The following is a 22,085-nucleotide window of genomic DNA, read 5'->3' on the forward strand; positions in this document are numbered from 1 at the left end:
GAACCCATGACCTCTGACTCCAAAGCTCGAGCTCTTTCCACTGAGCCACGCTGCTTCTCATATTAATGATGGCATTTATTAAGCGCTTACTATATGCAAAGCACTGTTCTAAGCGCTGGGGAGTTTACAAGGTGATCAGATTGTCCCACGGGGGGCTCACGGTCTTCATCCCCATTTTCCAGATGAGGGAACCGGGGCCCAGAGAAGTGAAGTGACTTGCCCAAAGTCACACAGCTGACGGTTGGCGGAGCCGGGATTTGAACCCATGATCTCTGACTCCAAAGCCCGGGCTCTTTCCATAGAGCCACACCGCTTCTCATAACCCTGCCGTTCCCCCATGGTTACAGCATCATCAATCGTATTTATTGAGCGCTTACTATGTGCAGAGCGCCGTACTAAGCGCTTGGGAAGTACAAATTGGCAACATATAGAGACAGTCCCTACCCAACAGTGGGCTCACAGTCTAAAAGGTTACATGCGTGTCTGCAATTTATTTTATTTGTATTATGATCATGATGAGGATTATTAGTAATTCATTCATTCAGTCGTATTTATTGAGCACTTACTGTGTGCAGAGCACTGGACTAAGCGCTTGGGAAGTCCAAGTTGGCAACATCTAGAGACGATCCTCATCATAATACCAATAATGGTATTTGTTAAGTGGCCAGCACTATTCTAAGAGCTGGGGTAGACGTACAGGGCTCACAGTCTGAATCCCCATTTTGCGGACGAGAGAAGCGAACCGACTTGCCCAAGGTCACACAGCAGATAAATGGCGGAGCCGTGATTAGAACTCGGGTCCTCCTGATTCCCACGCCCCGGCTCTATCCACTGGGCTCTGTGGCTTCTCTACCCCAGCGCTGACTACAGTGTGTGGCCCATAGTTAGCGCTTAAGAAATGCCGAAAGAAAGAGGTCACCCCAGGGGCGGATCGGCGGGCGAGCCCGGGGCTCGGGCAGCGGTGCCCGGGCACCGGCCGGCTCGCCGGGCCGTGACCCCTCGCGCCGTTCCCTCGCAGAAGCCCCTGATCAAGGACCGGGACGCGGAGCTGCTGTACTTCGCCGACGTGTGCGCCGGCCCCGGCGGCTTCTCGGAGTACGTGCTGTGGAGGAAGAAGTGGCACGCCAAGGGCTTCGGGATGACCCTCAAGGGCCCCAACGACTTCAAGCTGGAGGACTTCTACTCGGCTTCCAGCGAGCTCTTCGAGCCCTACTACGGTACGGGCCGCGGGCCGAGGGGCGTCCGGAGAGCGGGCCGCGGAAGCCGAGGTCGCCCTCGATTCCTCCTTTCATTCATTCAGTCGTATTAAGCGCTTACTGTGTGCAGAGCACTGGACTAAGCGCCTGGGAAGTCCAAGTTGGCAACATATAGAGACGGTCCCTACCCAACAGCGGGCTCACAGTCTAGGCGGGGGAGACAGAGAACAAAAACATATTAACAAAATAAAATAAGTAGAATATGTACTCCCTCCTCCGAAGGGAGTCCCCAGCGACAGGAGGCCCTAAGCCCTGCCCCGTCTCTGATTTATTTCTCGATACACATCCCATTCCTGTTCCTGGAAATGGGCCCCGGCTGTGGAATCCAGTCATCTCTCCACGTCCCCCCAGCAACGCGTCCGTCTCGTGGAGAAGCAGTGTGGCTAAGTGGTTAGGGCATGGGCTTGGGAGCCCAAAGGACCTGGGTTCTAATCCCGGCTCCGCTACTCTTCTGCTGTGTGACCTTGGGCAAGTCACTTCGCTTCTCTAGTTATCTGTAAAATGGGGATTAAGACCGTGAGCCCCACGTGGGACATGGACTGCGTCCGATCTGATTAGCTTGTATCCACACCAGTCCTTAGAACAGCGCTTGACAATCAATCAATCAATCAATCAATCGTATTTATTGAGCGCTTACTGTGTGCAGAGCACTGTACTAAGCGCTTGGGAAGTACAAGTTGGCAACATATAGAGACAGTCCCTACCCAACAGTGGGCTCACAGTCTAAAAGTTGGCACATAATAAGTGCTCAACGAATACCATCGTCATCATCATTATTATTATTATTATTCTCTGACAGTGCATCTGTTCGCTCCCCTTCGTATCTCTGCCCAGGTTAGGAGGAAAAAGGGGAACAGGAACAGTTGAGAAGCAAACGCTAAATCCAGGATTAGGTAACTCCTTGGTTGAAAGCCTTTATCGTTATTATACGCTTACTATGCGTCAAGCACCATTCTAAACGCTATTTGCTTATACCCACCCCAGCGCTTAGTAGAGTGCCTGGTACATAGTAAGCGCTTAACAGATACCACAATTATTATTATTATTATTATTATTATTATGCACTGGGGTATCATCATCATCATCAATCGTATTTATTGAGCGCTTACTATGTGCAGAGCACTGTACTAAGCGCTTGGGAAGTAGAAATTGGCAAGTTCAAGCAGGTCGGACACAGCCCCTATCCCACATGGGGCTCCCTGTCTAGACAGGAGGGAGCACAGGTATTGAATCCCTATTTTACAGTGGTGGAAACTGAGGCACAGAGAAGGTAAGTGATTTATCCAGGGTCACCCAGCAGAGCTGGGTTTAGAACCCAAGCCCTCCGACTCAGAGGCCCACGCTATTTCCACTAGGCCAAGATGCTTGTCTTCTGGTCCCTAAACCTCTCTGCTCTTGAAATGAAATTAGGCGGTGAGGAAGAGGGGCGTGGGAGGAGAGGGATCCATTTTTCCTGAGGGAGGGAACTCCGTCTTTCCCAGAAAGGCCCCTTTTTATCTCTTGGATCGTTCTCTCCATTTTCCTCCCGTCGTTTTAGCTGCATATAAAGTTCCTTGGGAGCCCTAGGTCTGTGTCTGTGGGGAGAGAGAGGAAGGTGGGGGGCGGAATGAAGACCCCGCTCCTCTCCCGGGGGTCTTAAGAGGCCCATCCGTCCCAGGACCTATCCCAAGGAGCTAAGAGCCGCGGCCTGTATTTTCTTTTTTTTAAATATGGTATGTGTTCAGCGCTCACTACGTGCCTGGCACTGCACTGAGCGCTAGAGCAGATACGAGTTAATCAGGCCCAGTCCCCGTCCCACCTAGGGCTCCCAGCCTTCATCCCCATTTTACAGGGGGGAGGGAACCGAGGCCCAGGCCAGTCGCGTGACTTGCCCAAGGTTGAACTCCCCACCCGCGGTCTGTCCGTCGTGACAGGAGAAGGGGGCATCGACGGAGACGGCGATATCACCCGCCCAGAAAACATCACGGCTTTTCGGAATTTCGTCCTGGATAACACCGACCGCAAAGGCGTGCACTTCCTCATGGCGGATGGGGTAGGTGTCCGCCTCCCCCTTCCCCCTCCGGGCCCTAGGAAGTTGTTTTGATTTTTCCGCCCAATTCTTCCAGCTGTTCCGTGACTCCCCGGGAAACAGGTGGGCTCTTGAGAAACACCGACGGCTCCCTTTCCCCCCCGGGAACCATTTTTGCACTACGGCGGGGCCGGACGGGAGCCCGCTGATGGCGTGGGTGTCGTCGTCGTTTCCGGGAAAACGTAACGGGATGCCTTTCCTAGCCCCGGTGAGCGCTGCCTTCTTAAACGGAGCTGCTCAGACACCTCTTTTGCAATTCTCTAATGGCCCCTCGGAGCTCCGAAAGCATCCACCTCCCCAAACGCTTCCCCGACAAACCAAAGAGTCACCGTAGCTCCTGGAGAATCGCAGATTCATCCTCGTTATTCTTATTATCATTGGCATCTATTACGGGCTTCTATAGAAGGGCGGCCGTCTCGTTACTTGTGGCAACCCGTTTTTCCCTGGACACCTGGTAGTAGAAATCGAATTTATTAAGCACTTAAAGTGGGCAAAGCCCAGTTCTGGGGTTAATTGTACTTTACAAAGGCCCTGAGCGATAGTTTTGGGAGAGGGAGCGGACTCGGAGTAGTCTGATGCAACTTAAAGGCAGCCAGGCCCGTCGGGTTGAGGTGAGACGTTGGCATTTGTTGTTCCGTCGCGGGGCCCGGGAAAAAAGACGACGCTTGGGCTGGAGAGGAAGAACTGGACTGTTTTTTAGTTGCTTAATTAAAAAAAAAAAGCCTAAAATTCATTCATTCATCCAGTCGTCTTTACTGAGCGCTTACTGTGTGCCAAGCACTGTACTAAGCGATTCGAATCCCCGAAAGCAACGATCGTTACTGTTTGAGAAGCACAGAGCCATCGCTGGGCATTTCGTTCAGCGAAAAGACGGGACGTGACCCGTTTGACGGGCTAACGGAGCCAAAGGGCCTCATGGTTTGCAACCAGTGAATGGAGTAGCGACTAGTAGTTGTAGGGAAAGTAGTTTAATACTTTAATAGTATTAATATTTAATAGTATTAAATTTAAATTTAATTTAAATTTAAATAGTATTAATATTTAATAGTATTAATACTTTAATAGTAGTAGTTTAAAGTACATTAGTTTAAAAGTAATATTTATAATATTAACGTTAAATTGATCAAGTTAATTTATTATTAATATTATTAAAAATAATTAGTAATCATAATGGTATTTGTTAAGCGTTTACTCCGTGCCAGGCCCTGTACAAGCAAATCGGGACAGGGACACGGCCCCAGTCCCCGTCCCGCGTGGGGCTCACGGTCTCGATCGCCGTTTTACACACGAGGGAACTGAGATGCGGGGAAGTGAAGTGACTTGCCCAAGGTCACACAGCCAGCGAGTGGCGGAGTAAGCACTTGCAGTGTGCAGAGGGATAGGGATAGGGATAGGGACCATGTCTAATTCCTACTCGTGTTTCCTCTCCCAGCGCTTAGTACAGTGCTCTGCACACAGTAAGTGCTTAATAAATACAATCACTACTACAAGTGGCGGAGGTGGGATTAGAACCCAGGTCCTTTTGACTTCCAGATGATAGTCTGATTCCCACTAGAAAAGCAGTGTGGCTCAGTGGAAAGAGCCCGGGCTTTGGAGCCAGAGGTCAGGGGTTCAAATCCTGGCTCTGCCAACTGTCAGCTGTGTGACTTCGGGCAAGTCACTTCACTTCTCCGCACCTCAGTGACCTCATTTGTAAAATGGGGATTAAAACTGTGAGCCCCCCATGGGATAAGCTGATCACCTTGTAACCTCCCAGCGCTTAGAACAGTGCTTTGCACATAGTAAGCGCTTAACAAATACCAACATCATCATCGTCATCAGAGCACTGCACTAAGCATTGGGAAAGACTACAGAGGGAGGGGAATTAGATACGGTCCCGTTGCCTCACAATTTCGGAGCGGCCAGATTCCCGAGTGGCCAGATGGGATTGATTTTGTTGGCTAGGTGCCCCGGGGTCCTTGGGGAGACCCTCACCCTCCTTCCTCCGGCCCCCCGATCTCTGTGTTTGCCTTGCAGGGCTTCTCAGTGAAGGGCCAGCACAACCTGCAGGAGATCCTAAGCAAGCAGTTGCTGCTCTGCCAGTTCCTCACCGGACTGTCCCTCGTCCGCACAGGTCGGTTTCCCCCTCGTTCATTCCTTCATCCAGTCGTATTTATTGAGCGCTTCCTGTGTGCAGAGCACCGCACTCGGCGCTTGGGAAGTCCAAGTTGGCAACATGGAGAGACGGTCCCTACCCGACGGCGGGCTCACAGTCTAGAAGGGGGGAGACGGAGAACAAAACTGAACATATTAACAAAATAGAATAAATACGTACAAATAAATAGACTAATAAATATATGCAGGTCCCTCGTCCTCTTGTCCAGAGACTTTGTCCTCCGAGGGTTCCCAGGGTTTATTCTTGCAGCGAAAGCAGGCAGGGGTCCTGGGCGGGACTGGGCCGAGGGGTTTTCTTTCCAGCGCCTAAATGGTGTTGCCGACTTGTACTTCCCAAGCGCTTAGCACAGTGCTCTGCACACAGCGCTCAATAAATACGATTGAATGATGAATGAATGAATGAATGAACTCCCGCCCTCCTCAACCGTGCTGGTTCGGCCAACCCTGGGGAAAGAGAGCCTTTGGATCCAACTGCCGCCCTCCGACTTAGAAAAGTTCCTGTCGTTGACCTGTGGTTGCTTTTTTTTTTTTTGTGGTATTTGCTAATCACTTACTCCACGCCAGGCACTGTACTAACCGCTGGGGTAGATACAGGCTAATCAGCCCATGTCCCGAATGGGACTCCACAGCCTTAATCCCCATTTTCCAGATAAGGAAACGGAGGCACAGGGGAAGGGAAATGACTTGCCTAAGGTCCCACAGCAGGCGTGTGGAGGAGCTGGGATTAGAACCCAGGTCCTGTGACTCTGAGGCCTGTGGTCTTTCCACTGGGCCACACTGCTGCTCTGGATCCCCGATTGGCTTCCCTGAGCACCGTTCCTGGGAATCTCCAGGAATCTTTGGGTGGCTTTTAGGGCCATTTCTCCACAGGATTGGGCTTCCCAGAGTCAGAAGGTCAAGGGTTCTAATCCCGGCTCCGCCACTTGTCTGCGTGTGACCGTGGGCAAGCCACTTGACTTCTCTGTGCCTCAGTTACCTCATCTGTCAAATGGGGATCGAGACTGTGAGCCCCACATGGGACAGGGACTGTGTCCAACCTGATTTGCTTGTACCCGCCCCAGCGCTTAGTACCGTGCCTGGCACATAGTAAGCGCTTCAATCAATCAATCGATCGTATTTATTGAGCGCTTACTGTGTGCAGAGCACTGTACTAAGCGCTTGGGAAGTCCAGGTTGGTAACATATAGAGACAGTCCCTACCCAATAGTGGGCTCACAGTCTAAAAGGGGGAGACGGAGCTTCACGGTCTTCACGGATTGATTGATTAATTGATTAGAACAGTGCTTTGCACAGAGTAAGCACTTAGTAAATGCCATCATTATTATTATTAAGGCAGGATAGGATAAGTGCTTGGATTAATGTGGTTGAGGAAATGGCAGATTTTAATGATAATAATAATTTTGGTATTTGTTCAGCGCTATGTGCAAAGCACTGTTCTAAGCACTGGGGAGAATACAAGGTGATCAGGGTGACCCATGTGAGGCTCGCAGTCTTCATCCTCATTTTACAGATGAGGGAACTGAGGCACAGAGAAGTTAAGTGACTTGCCCAAAGTCACACAGCTGACAAGCGGCGGAGTCAGGATTTGAAGCCATGACCTCTGACTCCCCCCGTCTTACCTCCTTCCCTTCCCCACAGCACCTGTATAGATGTATATATGTTTGTACATATTTATTACTCTATTTATTTATGTATTTTACTTGTACATATCTATTCTATTTATTTTTTTTGTTAATATGTTGGGTTTTGTTCTCTGTCTCCCCCTTTTAGACTGTGAGCCCACTGTTGGGTAGGGACTGTCTCTATATGTTGCCAACTTGTACTTCCCAAGTGCTTAATACAGTGCTCTGCACACAGTAAGCGCTCAATAAATACGATTGATTGATTGATTGATTGATTAATGATTATTAACGGGCTTCTTCTCTCTGACCCAGGAGGCCACTTTATCTGTAAATCCTTTGACCTGTTCACTCCATTCAGCGTGGGACTGCTCTACTTGTTGTACTGCTGTTTCGAACGCGTGTCTCTCTTCAAGCCCGTGACCAGCCGCCCTGCCAACTCTGAGAGGTGAGAAATCGGAGAGGGAAAGAAAGAGCGAGAGAAAGAGAGAAAAAGAAATAATAATAATAGTAATAATTGGCATTTGTTAAGCGCTTACTATGTGCAAAGCACTGTTCTAAGCGCTGGGGAGGATACAGGGTGATCAGGTTGTCCCACGTGGGGCTCACAGTCTTAATCCCCATTTTACAGGTGAGGGAACTGAGGCCTAGAGAAGTTAAGTGACTTGCCCAAGATCCCAGAGCCGACGTGTGGCGGAGTCGGGATTCGAACCCATGGCCTTGGACTCCAAAGCCCGGGCTCGTTCCACTGAGCCACGCTGCTTCTCATAAAGAGACAAAGAGCGAGAGAAAGAGTGAGAGAAAGAGAGAAAGAGTGAAAGAAAGAGAAGGAAAAAAGAGAGAAAGAAAGTCTTATTTACTGAGTGCTTACTGGAGAGCGCCATACTAAATCATCATCAATCGTATTTATTGAGCGCTTACTATGTGCAGAGCACTGTACTAAGCGCTTGGGAAGTACAAATTGGCAACATCTAGAGACCGTCCCTACCCAACAGTGGGCTCACAGTCTAGAAGCGGGAGACAGAGAACAAAACCAAACATACCAACAAAATAAAATAAATAGATATGTACAAATAAAATAAATAAATAAATAAATAAATGCCTGGGAGAGTGCAATCGACCAAAATAACAGACACAATCCCTGCCCACAGGGAGCTCAATCGTAGTTATTGAGCGCTTACTGTGTGCAGAGCACTGTACTAAGTGCTTGGGAGCACTTAGTACTTTTAGACTTAGTACTTTTAGACTGTGAGCCCACTGTTGGGTAGGGACTGTCTCTATATGTTGCCAACTTGTACTTCCCAAGCGCTTAGTACAGTGCTCTGCACACAGTAAGCGCTCAATAAATGCGATTGATTGATTGATTGGGAGAGTCCAGTAGAAGAAAATAACAGGCTCATTTCCTACCCGAAACGAGTTTTCGGTCTAGAGTCTCCAGCAAAGAGGAGGGAAAAGCACAGCCCGGAGGCCCCGCGAGACCCTTAGAGAAGCAGCGTGGCTTAGTGGCTTGGGAGTCAAAGGTCCTGGGTTCTAATCCCGGCTCTGCCACTTGTTGGCTGTGCGACTTCGGGCAAGTCACTTCACTTCTCTGGGCCTCAGTTACCTCATCTGTCAAATGGGGATTAAGACCGGTGAGCCCCACGTGGGACAACCTGAACCCTCCAGTGCTTAGACCCTTAGAGAAGCAGCGTGGCTTAGTGGAAAGAGCAGGGGCTTGGGAGTCAAAGGTCCTGGGTTCTAATCCCGGCTCCGCCACTTGTTGGCTGTGCGACTTTGGGCAAGTCACTTCACTTCTCTGGGCCTCAGTTACCTCATCTGTCAAACGGGGATTAAGACCGGTGAGCCCCACGTGGGACAACCTGAACCCTCCAGTGCTTAGACCCTTAGAGAAGCAGCGTGGCTTAGTGGAAAGAGCAGGGGCTTGGGAGTCAAAGGTCCTGGGTTCTAATTCCGGCTCTGCCACTTGTTGGCTGGGTGACTTTGGGCAAGTCACTTCACTTCTCTGGGCCTCAGTTACCTCATCTGTCAAACGGGGATTAAGACTGGTGAGCCCCACGTGGGACAACCTGAAACCTCCAGTGCTTAGAACAGTGCTTGGCATATAGTAAGCGCTTAACAAATACCATCGTTATTATTATTATTATCTGCCCCCGGTGGGGCTGGGACGGGGCAGGCGGGGAGCCCGACTCTTCCTCGTTCTGGGGGTCCCCCCGTCGGGCCGGGGGAAGTGACGGCGGCGCTCGGGGGCCCCCCAACAGGTACGTGGTGTGTAAGAGCCTCAAGTCCGGCATCGACGACGTGCGCGAGTACCTCTTCATGGTGAACATCAAGCTCAACCAGCTGCGCGGCACCGACCTGGACGTGAACCTCGTCGTCCCCTTGGAGGTCATCAAGGGAGACCACGAGTTCAACGACTACATGATCCGCTCCAACGAGAGGTGAGGCCGGGGGCGGGCGGAGCGGGAGGGAAGCCGCCCGGATCGGCGCCCGGAGACCCCGAGGGCGACGTGGGCATTGGGACCGAACAGCCGGCGGGCACCTGGGCTGGTTGGCGTGGCTCCGGGGAGGTCCGGAGCCCGCTGCCGGGCCCGGCGGGTTGAGGCGCGACGTTGGCATCTGTTGTTTCGTCGTGGGGCCCGGGAAAAGCCCCCCTCAGAGGCGACGCTTGGGCTGCCGGGGAAAGAGAGGGCAAGAACAGGCTCGTCCTCAGGTGGAGCTGGGAGAGGAAGAATGGGACTGTTTTTTAGTTGAAGAGTGGGACTGTTTTTTAGTTGCTTAATTAAAAAAAAAAAGCCTAAAATTCATTCATCCATTCATATTTATTGAGCGCTTATTGCGTGCAGAGCGCTGTACTAAGCGATTCGAATCCCCAAAAGCAGGGCTGCCGGGGAAAGAGAGGGCAAGAACAGGCTCGTCCTCAGGTGGAGCTGGGAGAGGAAGAATGGGACTGTTTTTTAGTTGAAGAATGGGACTGTTTTTTAGTTGCTTAATTAAAAAAAAAAAGCCTAAAATTCATTCATCCATTCATATTTATTGAGCGCTTACTGTGTGCAGAGCGCTGTACTAAGCGATTCGAATCCCCAAAAGCAACGATCGTTACTGTTTGAGAAGTAGAGAGCCATCCCTCCTCTCCCCCTCGTCCCCCTCTCCATCCCCCCCCATCTTACCTCCTTCCCTTCCCCACAGCACCTGTATATATGTTTGTACATATTTGTTACTCTATTTATTTTACTTGTACATATCTATTCTATTTTATTTTGTTAGTATGTTTGGTTTTGTTCTCTGTCTCCCCGTTTTAGACTGTGAGCCCACTGTTGGGTAGGGACTGACTCTATATGTTGCCGACTTGTCCTTCCCAATCGCTTAGTACAGTGCTGTGCACACAGTAAGTGCTCAATAAATACGATTGATGATGATCATCCCTGTGCATTTTGTTCAGTGAAAAGACGGAGCATGACACGTTTGGCAGGCTAACAGAGCCAAAGGGCCTCATGGTTTACAACCAGTGGGTACAGTAGCGACTAGTAGTTGTAGGAAAAGTAGTTATTATTAATATTATTAATAATAATTAGTAATCATTCATTCAATTGCATTTATTGAGCGCTTACTGTGTGCAGAGCACTGGACTAAGCGCTCGGGAAGTCCAAGTTGGCAACATTTAGAGACGGTCCCTACCCAACAGTGGGCTCACTGTCTAGAAGCATAATAATGGTATTAAGAGTTTACTATGTGCCAGGCCCTGTACTAAGCACTGGGATGGACACAAGCAAAATCGGGTTGGACACAGTCCCTGTCCCACGTGGCGCTCACGGTCTCAATCCCCATTTTCCAGATGAGGTAACTGAGGCGCAGGGAAGTGAAGTGACTTGCCCAAGGCCACACAGCTGACAAGTGGCGGAGTAAGCACTTAACAGTCTGCAGAGCACTGCACTAAGCATTGGGAAAGACTACAGAGGGAGGGGAATTAGATGCAGGGGCGGGGTGGGGTGGACCCTCCTCCTCCCTCCAAGGGCTGTTGGAAAGCAGAAGTCATTTCTCCCGAATTGCTTCCGCTAGTGATAATCAGAAGCGTGGGATTTGTTAAAGCGCTTACTTCGTCCCAGGCACTGTACTGAGTGCCGGGCTGGGCGCGAGCAAATCAGGTTGGATCCGCTCCCAGCCCCCCGTGGAACTCCCAGTCTCAATCCCCATTTTACAGATGCGGTAACTGAGGCCCACGGATGTGAAGTGACTTGCCCAAGCTACTCACAGCAGACAAGTGGCAGAGCCGGGATTAGAACCCATGACCTTTCGATTCCCTGGCCCGGGCTGTAGCCGCTACACCATGCTGCTTCTTAGTAAAAGTCCAGCCCTTTTTCTCTTGGCTGGAGAGCTCGGTCTGGGGACGAGGGAGGCCTGGATATTAGCCCAGAGGAGTTTCGCTAGTCTCCCTTCCAAATTCACTGCTTTCCAGAATCCCCAAGCACTCCATACTATGGTTTAGGGTTCCTTTCTTTTCTTTTCTTTTCTTTTCTCTTCTTTTTTCTTCTCTTCTGTTCTCTTGTCTTCCTCTTCCTCCTCCTCTTCCTCCTCCTCTCCTCTCTTCTCTTTTCTCTTTTTTCCATTCCTTTCCTTCTTTTCTTTTCTTTCCTCTTTTCTTTTCTTTTTTCTTTTCCTCTCCTCCCCTCCCGTTTTTTCTTTTCTTTTCCTTTCCTGTCCCTTCCCTTTTTCCTTCCCTTCTCTTTTCCCTTCCCTTCCCTTTTCTCTTCCCTTCCCACTTCTCTTCCTTTCCCCCTTCCCTTCCCTTTCCTCTTTTCCTTTCCTTTCCTTTCCTTTCCTTTCCCTTCCCTTTCCTTTCCTCTTTTTCTTTTCTTTTCTCTTCTTTTCTTCTCTTCTGTTCTCTTCTCTTCCTTTTCCTCCTCCTCTCCTCTCTTCTCTTTTCTCCTTTCCTTTCTTCTTTTCTTTTCTTTCCTCCTCTTTTCTTTTTTCTTTTCCTCCCCTCCCCTCCCCTTTTCTTTTCCTTTCCTTTCCTCTCTTCCTTTCCTTTCCTTTCCTCTCCTCTTTTCCTTTCCTTTCCTTTCCTTTCCTTTCCTTTCCTTTCCTTCTTTCCTTTCCATTCCTTTCCTTTCCCCTTCCCTTCCCTTTCCTTCCCTTTTCCCTTCCCTTCCCCCTTCCCTTCCCTTTCCTCTTTTCCTTTCCTTTCCTGTCCCTTTCCTTTCCTCTTTCCTTTTCCTTTCATTTCCTTTTCTTTCCTTTCCCTTTCCTCCTTTCCTTTCCTTTCCTTTCCTTTCCTTTCCTTTCCTTTCCTTTCCTTTCCTTTCCTTTCCTTTCCTTTCCTTTCCTTTCCCTTCCCTTTCTTCCTTTCCTTTCCTTTCCTTTCCTTTCCTTTCCTTTCCTTTCCTTTCCTTTCCTTTCCTTTCCTTTCTCCTGCTTTTTTTCCCCCAACTGTAAAAGTTGATTGGAGATTTCCTTACCATTTCCTTGAGCAGACAGGCCTAGAGCTGTGTTAGAGGGGAGACAGGAAATACTCCTCTGTCTAAGAGCTGCATTACAGTCATAAAACAGGAACTATAATAATAATAATTACAGTATTTGTTAAGTGCTTGCCATGTGCCAGGCACTGTACTAAGCGCTGGGGTGGATACACGCAAATCAGATTGGACACAGTCCCCGTCCCGTGTGGGGCCTGCAGTCGTAATTCCCATTTTGCAGATGAGATAACTGAGGCGCAGATGGCAGTGGGGGTTAGGGTTAGTGGAGGAAACCACTTTGTCTCACCTGAGTTTTACTTCCTCTTCTCCCACTCTCTTCCACGTTGCCCTTGCACTTGGATTTGCTCCCTTTACTCCCCCCGACAACTTCAGCCCCACACCACTTTCGTCCTTTTCCGTAACTTATTTATTTATATTAATGTCTGTCTCCCGCTCCAGACTGTGACCTTGTGGGCAGGGAATGTGTCCACCAACTCTGTTATATCGTGTTCTCCCATGCGCGTAGTACAGTGCTCAGCACACAGTATGCGCTCAATAAATACGATCGATCGATTTGGGGCTGGCTTTCCCGGTTCTCGTCTCGCCTGGGGTCAGAAGGCCTTCTGATGGCGTGAGCTGCCCCGTTGGGGTTTTCCCACAAAAAAATCTTATTTATTTTAATTTTTTTATCATTTCCAGTCACTGCAGCGTTCAGATCAAAGCCTTGGCCAAGATCCACGCCTTCGTCCAAGACACGTAAGCGCTCCGGTCTCCGAGGGATGGGGGGGAGGTGGAGGATGGACGGCCGGCTGTTCAGCTCTAATCAATCAATCAATCAATTGTATTTATTGAGCGCTTACTGTGTGCAGAGCACTGTACTAAGCTCTTGGGCAGTACAAATTGGCAACATATAGAGACAGTCCCTACCCAACAGTGGGCTCACAGTCTAAAAGGGGGAGACCAAACCAAACATACTAACAAAATAAAATAAATAGAATCGAATAGATCGGCAAGATCTCGCCCTGGCTCCGGCCAAGATCCCGGCTCCCTCTCGCCGCTCCCGCATCGCGACCTTGACGTATCTTGGCATCACGGGCCGGTTCTCCTGGTCGTCACCCGGCCTGGGGGTGGGAAGACTTGGGAAGGGGGTGCCGGCCCATCACCGTCATCATCAGTGGTATCTGATGAGTAAGAAGCAGCGTGGCTCAGTGGAAAGAGTCAGAGGTCATGGGTTCAAATCCCGGCTCCGCCCGTTGTCAGCTGTGTGACTTTGGGGAACTGTGGGCCTCAGTTACCTCATCTGTAAAACGGGGACGAAGACGGAGAGCCCCACGTGGGACAACCCGATCACCTCGTAACCTCCCCAGCGCTTAGAGTGGCACGTAGTAAGCGCTTAATAAATGCCATCATTATTATTATCATCATCATCAATCGTATTTATTGAGCGCTTACTGTGTGCAGAGCACTGGACTAAGCGCTTGGGAAGTACAAGTTGGCAACGTATAGAGACAGTCCCTACCCAACAGTGGGCTCACAGTCTAAAAGGGGGAATTATTATTATCTGTCGAGCGCGTACTAGCTGCAGAGCGCTGCGCTAAACGCTCGGGAGCGGACCATTCAGCGGAGTCGGCAGGCAAGATCCCTGCCCGTGCTGGTTAACCCGTGAAGTCCTTAGCCTGGAGGCCGGTGGCAGGGCTCTCTGATCCCCTGGCAGGGGAAGTGAGCAGGCTGGTCAATCAATCAATCAATCAATCGTATTTATTGAGCGCTTACTGTGTGCAGAGCACTGGACTAAGCGCTTGGGAAGTCCAAGTTGGCAACATCTAGAGATGGTCCCTACCCAACAGCGGGCTCACAGTCTAGAAGGGGGACTCACAGTCTAGAGGGTCATCACCTGCTGTGCCAGCTTCTCACCCTGTTGCCCTTCACATTCATTCATTTATTCAATCAATCGTATTTATTGAGCGCTTACTGTGTGCAGAGCACTGGACTAAGCGCTTGGGAAGTCCAAGTTGGCAACATATAGAGACGGTCCCTACCCAACAGTGGGCTCACTAGAAGGGGGACTCACAGTCTAGAAGGGGGACTTACAGTCTAGAAGGTCATCGCCTGCTGTGCCAGCTTCTCACCCTGTTGCCCTTTACATTCATTCATTCATTCATTCATTCAGTCGTCTTTATTGAGCGCTTACTGTGTGCAGAGCTCTGGACTAAGCGCTTGGGAAGTCCAAGTTGGCAACATCTAGAGACGGTCCCTACCCAACAGCGGGCTCACAGTCTAGAAGGGGGGCTCACAGTCTAGAAAGTCATCGCCTGCTGTGCCAGCTTCTCACCCTGTTGCCCTTTACATTTATTCATTCCTTCATTCAATCGTATTTATTGAGCGCTTACTGTGCGCAGAGCACTGGACTAAGTGCTTGGGAAGTACAAGCTGGCAACATCTAGAGACGGTCCCTACCCAACAGTGGGCTCACAGTCTAGAAGGGGGACTCACAGTCTAGAAGGTCATCGCCTGCTGTGCCAGCTTCTCACCCTGTTGCCCTTTACATTCATTCATTCAATCAATCGTATTTATTGAGCGCTTACTCTGTGCAGAGCACTGGACTAAGTGCTTGGGAAGTCCAAGTTGGCAACATATAGGGACAGTCCCTACCCAACAGTGGGCTCACTAGAAGGGGGACTCACAGTCTAGAAGGGGGGCTCACAGTCCAGAAGGTCATCGCCCGCTGTGCCAGCTTCTCACCCTGTTGCCCTTTACACTCATTCATTCATTCATTCAGTCGTATTTATTGAGCGCTTACTGTGTGCAGAGCACTGGACTAAGCGCTTGGGCAGTCCAAGATGGCAACATATAATAATGATGGTATTTATTGAGCGCTTACCATGTGCAAAGCACTGTTCTAAGCGCCTGGGAGGTTGCAAGGTGATCGGGTTGTCCCTCGCGGGGCTCCCAGTCTTCATCCCCATTTTCCAGATGAGGTAACTGAGGCCCAGAGAAGTGAAGCGACTCGCCCAAAGTCACCCAGCTGACACTTGGCCGAGCCGGGATTTGAGCCCATGACTTCCGACTCCAAAGCCCGGGCTCTTTCCACTGAGCCACGCTGCTTCTCAACGTTCATTCATTCAGGCGTATTTCTTGAGCGCTTACCGTGTGCAGAGCACTGGACGAAGCGCTTGGGAAGTACACCCCCTTGACTGGACTGGTTCCACGCTGAGGGCAGGAGCTTGTGTGTGGGTTGGGGGGGCGGGGGAGAGGCAGGGGAAGGGGAAATCTCCCACCTTTCCGCCCCCTTCGCTGCGTTAAGCAGGCGTCGGCTTTTCCCCACAGAACCCTCAGCGAGCCGCGCCAGGCAGAGATCCGCAAAGAGTGCCTGCAGCTCTGGGGGGTGAGTATCGCCCGCTCCCCGGGACCCCGGGGTGCCCCCCGTCCCCCACCCCAACCCCACGGGACCCGGCCCGAGCGGGACCCTCCGTCCCGGCTCCGCGCTCCCCGTCTCTGGCCTCGGGAGGAGGACATTTGTGCTCGGGGGTCCCGTGGGGCCTGGTGGGGTGGCATCGCTCACCAGAACACCACCGTCACGAACCGTGCCCAAGCCGTGGAGGTGCCGACAAAGGGCTCTAACGAGGCTCTGTGACCCACCTCTGCTGCCCGGCCTCAGACTTTTTTCTTTCGAGTGGTATTTGTTGGGTAGGGACTATATAGGTTGCCATCTTGTACTTCCCAAGCGCTTAGTACAGTGCTCTGCACACAGTAAGCGCTCAATAAATACGATTGATTGATTTGTTCAGCGCTTACTATGTGCCAGGCGCCGTACTAAGCGCCGGGCTAGATACGAGCTAATCAGGTTGGACATAGTCTCTGTCCCACGTGGGGCTCCAAGTCAGTGGTACTTAGTCAATTAGTAGTACTTATTGAGCACTTATTCTCTGTCCCATGTGGGGCTCCAAGTCAGTGGTACTTAGTCAAGAGTCAATTAGTCAGTAGTACTTATTGAGCACTTAGTCTCTGTCCCATGTGGGGCTCCAAGTCAGTGGTACTTAGTCAAGAGTCAATTAGTCAGTAGTACTTATTGAGCACTTAGTCTCTGTCCCATGTGGGGCTCCAAGTCAGTGGTACTTAGTCAACAGTCAATTAGTCAGTAGTACTTATTGAGCACTTAGTCTCTGTCCCATGTGGTGCTCCAAATCAGTGGTACTTAGTCAAGAGTCAATTAGTCAGTAGTACTTATTGAGCACTTAGTCTCTGTCCCATGTGGGGCTCCAAGTCAGTGGTACTTAGTCAAGAGTCAATTAGTCAGTAGTACTTATGGAGCACTTAGTCTCTGTCCCATGTGGGGCTCCAAGTCAGTGGTGCTTAGTCAAGAGTCAATTAGTCAGTAGTACTTATGGAGCACTTAGTCTCTGTCCCATGTGGGGCTCCAAGTCAGTGGTACTTAGTCAACAGTCAGTTAGTCAGGAGAACTTATTGAGCACTTATTCTCTGTCCCATGTGGGGCTCCAAGTCAGTGGTACTTAGTCAACAGTCAATTAGTAGTACTTAGTGAGCACTTAGTCTCTGTCCCATGTGGGGCTCCAAGTCAGTGGTACTTAGTCAACAGTCAATTAGTCAGTAGTACTTACTGAGCACTTAGTCTGTGTCCCATGTGGGGCTCCAAGTCAGTGGTACTTAGTCAACAGTCAATTAGTCAGTAGTACTTAGTGAGCACTTAGTCTCTGTCCCATGTGGGGCTCCAAGTCAGTGGTACTTAGTCAACAGTCAATTAGTCAGTAGTACTTAGTGAGCACTTAGTCTCTGTCCCATGTGGGGCTCCAAGTCAGTGGTACTTAGTCAACAGTCAATTAGTCAGTAGTACTTAGTGAGCACTTAGTCTCTGTCCCATGTGGGGCTCCAAGTCAGTGGTGCTTAGTCAAGAGTCAATTAGTCAGTAGTACTTATTGAGCACTTAGTCTCTGTCCCATGTGGGGCTCCAAGTCAGTGGTACTTAGTCAAGAGTCAATTAGTCAGTAGTACTTATTGAGCACTTAGTCTCTGTCCCATGTGGGGCTCCAAGTCAGTGGTACTTAGTCAATAGTCAATTAGTCAGTAGTACTTATTGAGCACTTATTCTGTGCCCCATGTGGGGTTCCAAGTCAGTGGTACTTAGTCAAGAGTCAATTAGTCAGTAGCACTTACTGAGCACTTAGTCTGTGTCCCATGTGGGGCTCCAAGTCAGTGGTACTTAGTCAAGAGTCAATTAGTCAGTAGCACTTACTGAGCACTTAGTCTGTGTCCCATGTGGGGCTCCAAGTCAGTGGTACTTAGTCAATAGTCAATTAGTCAGTAGTACTTATTGAGCACTTAGTGTCTGTACCATGTGGGGCTCCAAGTCAATAGTACTTAGTTAATAATAATAATAATAATAATGGCATTTTTATCAAGCTCTTATTATGTGCAAAGCACTGTTCTAAGCGCTGGGGAGTTTACAAGGTGATTAGGTTGTCCCACGGGGAGCTCACAGTCTTAATCCCCATTTTACAGATGAGGTCCCTGAGGCCCAGAGAAGTGAAGTGACTTGCCCAAAGTCACACAGCAGACAGGTGGCAGAGTCGGGATTTGAATCCATGACCTCTGACTGCAAAGCCCGGGCTCTTTCCCCTGAGCCACGCTCAGTCAATTAGTCGGTAGTACTTATTGAGCACTTGGTGCAGAGCGCTGTACTAAGCGTAGCGTACAGTATAACAATAAACAGGCACATTCCCTGCCGGCAACGAGAGTCTAAATCCCCATTTTCCAGATGAGGTGACCGAGGCCCAGAGAAGTGAAATGAGTTGGCCGAGGTGACACAGCAGACAAGTGGCCGAGCCGAGATTAGAACCGAGGTCCTTCCGCCCCCCCAGGCCTGTGGCCTGGCCACCATTCATTCATTCACTCATTCAGTCATTCAGTCGTATTTATTGAGCGCTTACTGTGTGCAGAGCACTGTACTAGGCGCTTGGGAAGTCCAAGTTAGCAACATCTAGAGACGGTCCCTACCCACCAGCGGGCTCACAGGCTAGAAGGGGGAGACAACAAAACCAAACATATCAACCAAATAAAATGAATAGAATAAATATGTACAAGTAAAATAAATACAGTAATAAATATGTACAAACATATATACATATTCATTCATTCATTCAATTGTATTTATTGAGCACTTACTGTGTGCAGAGCACTGGACTGGGCGCTTGGGAAGTCCAAGTTGGCAACATCTAGAGACGGTCCCTACCCAACAGCGGGCTCACAGTCTAAGGGGGAGACAGACAACAAAACCAAACATATCAACCCAATAAAATGAATCGAATAAATATGTACAAGTAAAATAAATAGAGTAATAAATATGTACAAACATATATACATATTCATTCATTCATTCAATTGTATTTATTGAGCGCTTACTGTGTGCAGAGCACTGTACTAGGCGCTTGGGAAGTACAAGTTGGCAACACATAGAGACGGTCCCTACCCAGCAGCGGGCTCACAGTCTAGAAGGGGGAGACGGACAACAAAACCAAACATATCAACCCAATAAAATGAATAGAATAAATATGTACTAGTAAAATAAATAGAGTAATAAATATGTACAAACATATATACATATTCATTCATTCATTCAATCGTATTTATTGAGCGCTTACTGTGTGCAGAGCACTGGACTAAGCGCTTGGGAAGTCCAAGTTAGCAACATCTAGAGACGGTCCCTACCCAACAGCGGGCTCACAGTCTAGAAGGGGGAGACAGACAACAAAACAAAACATATTAACAAAATAAAATAAATAGAATAGTAAATATGTATAAGTAAAATAAGTAGAGTAATAAATCTGTACAAACATATATACATATTCATTCATTCATTCAATTGTATTTATTGAGCACTTACTGTGTGCAGAGCACTGGACTGGGCACTTGGGAAGTCCAAGTTAGCAACATCTAGAGACGGTCCCTACCCACCAGCGGGCTCACAGGCTAGAAGGGGGAGACGGACAACAAAACCAAACATATCAACCCAATAGAATGAATCGAATAAATATGTACAAGTAAAATAGAGTAATAAATATGGACATATATACATATTCATTCAGTCATTCAACCAGACCACGCTTCTTGAGGCCCGGCAGGGACAGGGCGGTACAGTGGCTTCCTCCAGCCCTTCGCCATTCCCCTCAGGCTTGTTCAGACAGGCAGCGGTGGTCTGCTTTTCCGCACTGTGGCCCTCCAAGACAGCCGAGGAGGCCCAATCAATCAATCAATCAATCGTATTTATTGAGCGCTTACTATGTGCAGAGCACTGTACTAAGCGCTTGGGAAGTACAAATTGGCAACACATAGAGACAGTCCCTACCCAACAGTGGGCTCACAGTCTAAAAGGGGGAGAAAGAGAACAGAACCAAACATACCAACAAAATAAAAGAAATAGGATAGAAATGTACAAGTAAAATAAATAAATAAATAGAGTAATAAATATGTACAACCATATATACATATATCCAGGTGCTGTGGGGAAGGGAAGGAGGTAAGATGGGGGGATGGAGAGGGGGACGAGGGGGAGAGGAAGGAAGGGGCTCAGTCTGGGAAGGCCTCCTGGAGGAGTCAGCGTGGCCTGGGCGGACGAGAACGCGGGGGGCAGAGCGGGCTCCCATCACTGCCCCTTCGTCCCCCGCCTTCTCCCCCGAAAGAGGAGGGGAGAGGGTTGGCCGTGAGGAGCAGCGAGCTCGCCGGGCCGTGAGAAGGCCAAAACGCCGCTCTCTTGTCCTCCGCCGCAGATTCCGGACCAGGCCCGGGTGGCCCCCTCTCCCTCGGACCCCAAATCCAAGTTCTTCGAGCTGATCCAGGTGAGCCCGGGAAGGGGTGCCGAGGTGGCGGGCGGGTCCGGTGGGTCCGGAGCACGGACTCGAGCCCTCCGCATCCTCGCCCGGGCTGACCCCGGGGGCGCGAATCCCAACTCCCCTTACCTCTTGTCAATCAATCGATCGTATTTATTGAGCGCTTACTGTGTGCAGAGCACTGGACTGAGCGCTTGGGAAGTACAAGTTGGCAACATCATCATCATCATTGAATCGTATTTATTGAGCGCTTACAGGTTGGCAACATATAGAGACAGTCCCTACCCAACAGCGGGCTCACAGTCTACAAGGCGGGGAGCCTCTTCCCAAATCCCGGGCCGTCTTGTCTAGCCTGGCGGCTCCGTTTCAAAACTCACCGGGTTCAGTCGTTGTTGATGTCTGGCACGACGCACGCGTGCTTTCTCTTTTTTTTTAATAGTACGTAGCACGTGCTTACTATGTGCCAGGCACTGTACTAATCATCTAATCGGGTCAGACAGTCCCTGCCCCAGGTGGGGCTCAGCATCTTAATTTCCACTTCACAGATAAGGTAGTTGAGGCCCAGAGAATAATAATAATAATGATGGTATTTGTTAAGCGCTTACTATGTGCCAAGCACTGTTCTAAGCCTTGTGGGGGGGATACAAGGTAATCAAGGTTGTCCCACGGGGGCTCCCAGTCTTCATCCCCATTTGACAGATGCGGGAACTGAGGCACAGAGAAGTGAAGTGACTTGCCCCAAGTCACCCAGCAGACAAGTGGCAGAGCCGGGATTAGAACCCAGGTCTTTCCGCCGCCCAGGCCCAGGCTCTGTCCACTAGGCTTCGCCGCTTCTCAGCGGCGTGGGTTCTCAGGGCTCCCCTTCACCTCTCTGTAGGTGAGGAAGCCGAGGCCGAGGGATTTGAGGGGTCCGCAGGGGGCAGCTCTTCCTTCTGGGGCGGGCGGGACCCCGACCTCGGGGGGGCCGAGAGAGAGACGGAGCCAGGGTGAGGCTCGGCCTCGGGAGCCGGGGGAGCGGTCGCCAGCCCTCTCCGGCTCAGTGGGGAAGAGAAGCTGAAACGGGGTAATGCAGACAGGCGAGAGGGAAGACAGTCCTCGCTTTTGCGGAGCGGCGGACGAGAGGCGGGCCGCCCGCAGCAGCCGCTCCGTGGATCCGGGTCCCCGGCATCCTGCCCTCACCCTCACCCGCTTTCCTTCTGGGCCCCTCGTTGCCCGGAGGGAAACGGCCACATCATCACCGCCCTCTGTCCCCCTCCGGGGCCCTTCAGGGGGCCGACATGGACATCTTCAGCTACAAGCCCACCCCGCTCAACCCGAAGACCCTGGAGAAGATCCGCCCGGTGCTGGATTACCGCTGCATGGTGTCGGGGAGCGAGGCCAAGTTCCTCATCGGCCTCGGGGTGAGTTGGGGAGCGGGCTCAGAGCTGGGCCCCAGCGAACCTCCCTCTCTCTCCCATCCCCTTGGTGGGCTCCTCCCCTGGCTCTTCCTGAAATACGGGCTTGGGTTCGGGCCCCCCGCTCCCTCATCCCGGCTCGTCCCCGGGCTCTCTAGGATAGCTGCCAGGCCAGGCTTGGGGGGCTGAGGGACGGGGGCAGAATGGGAAGCAAGTCGGGCTAGTTGATCTGGGAAACCGTGGCCTGGTCCTCTCATTCCCCACCTCGAGGTGCGCTTTCTCCCTTCTCTCCCATCTCCGTCCT

The 22,085-nt window shown here is 50.5% G+C and overlaps 1 protein-coding gene across 2 annotated transcripts in view; it reads left to right on the plus strand.

The window, feature by feature from the left end:
- CMTR1 (cap methyltransferase 1) overlaps nucleotides 1-22,085 on the plus strand; it is a 44,602-nt gene that overhangs the window by 13,216 nt on the left and 9,301 nt on the right. For both annotated transcript variants that reach the window (XM_038761288.1, XM_038761289.1), the window contains 9 exons: nucleotides 1,019-1,217; nucleotides 3,170-3,288; nucleotides 5,341-5,437; nucleotides 7,412-7,544; nucleotides 9,355-9,534; nucleotides 13,246-13,302; nucleotides 15,874-15,931; nucleotides 20,328-20,396; nucleotides 21,656-21,787. In XM_038761288.1, the coding sequence (XP_038617216.1) occupies nucleotides 1,019-1,217; nucleotides 3,170-3,288; nucleotides 5,341-5,437; nucleotides 7,412-7,544; nucleotides 9,355-9,534; nucleotides 13,246-13,302; nucleotides 15,874-15,931; nucleotides 20,328-20,396; nucleotides 21,656-21,787 (1,044 nt within the window). The remainder of the gene's footprint in view (nucleotides 1-1,018; nucleotides 1,218-3,169; nucleotides 3,289-5,340; nucleotides 5,438-7,411; nucleotides 7,545-9,354; nucleotides 9,535-13,245; nucleotides 13,303-15,873; nucleotides 15,932-20,327; nucleotides 20,397-21,655; nucleotides 21,788-22,085) is intronic.

The sequence above is a fragment of the Tachyglossus aculeatus genome, chromosome 19 (assembly GCF_015852505.1).
Source record: "Tachyglossus aculeatus isolate mTacAcu1 chromosome 19, mTacAcu1.pri, whole genome shotgun sequence".
NCBI lineage: Eukaryota > Metazoa > Chordata > Mammalia > Monotremata > Tachyglossidae > Tachyglossus > Tachyglossus aculeatus.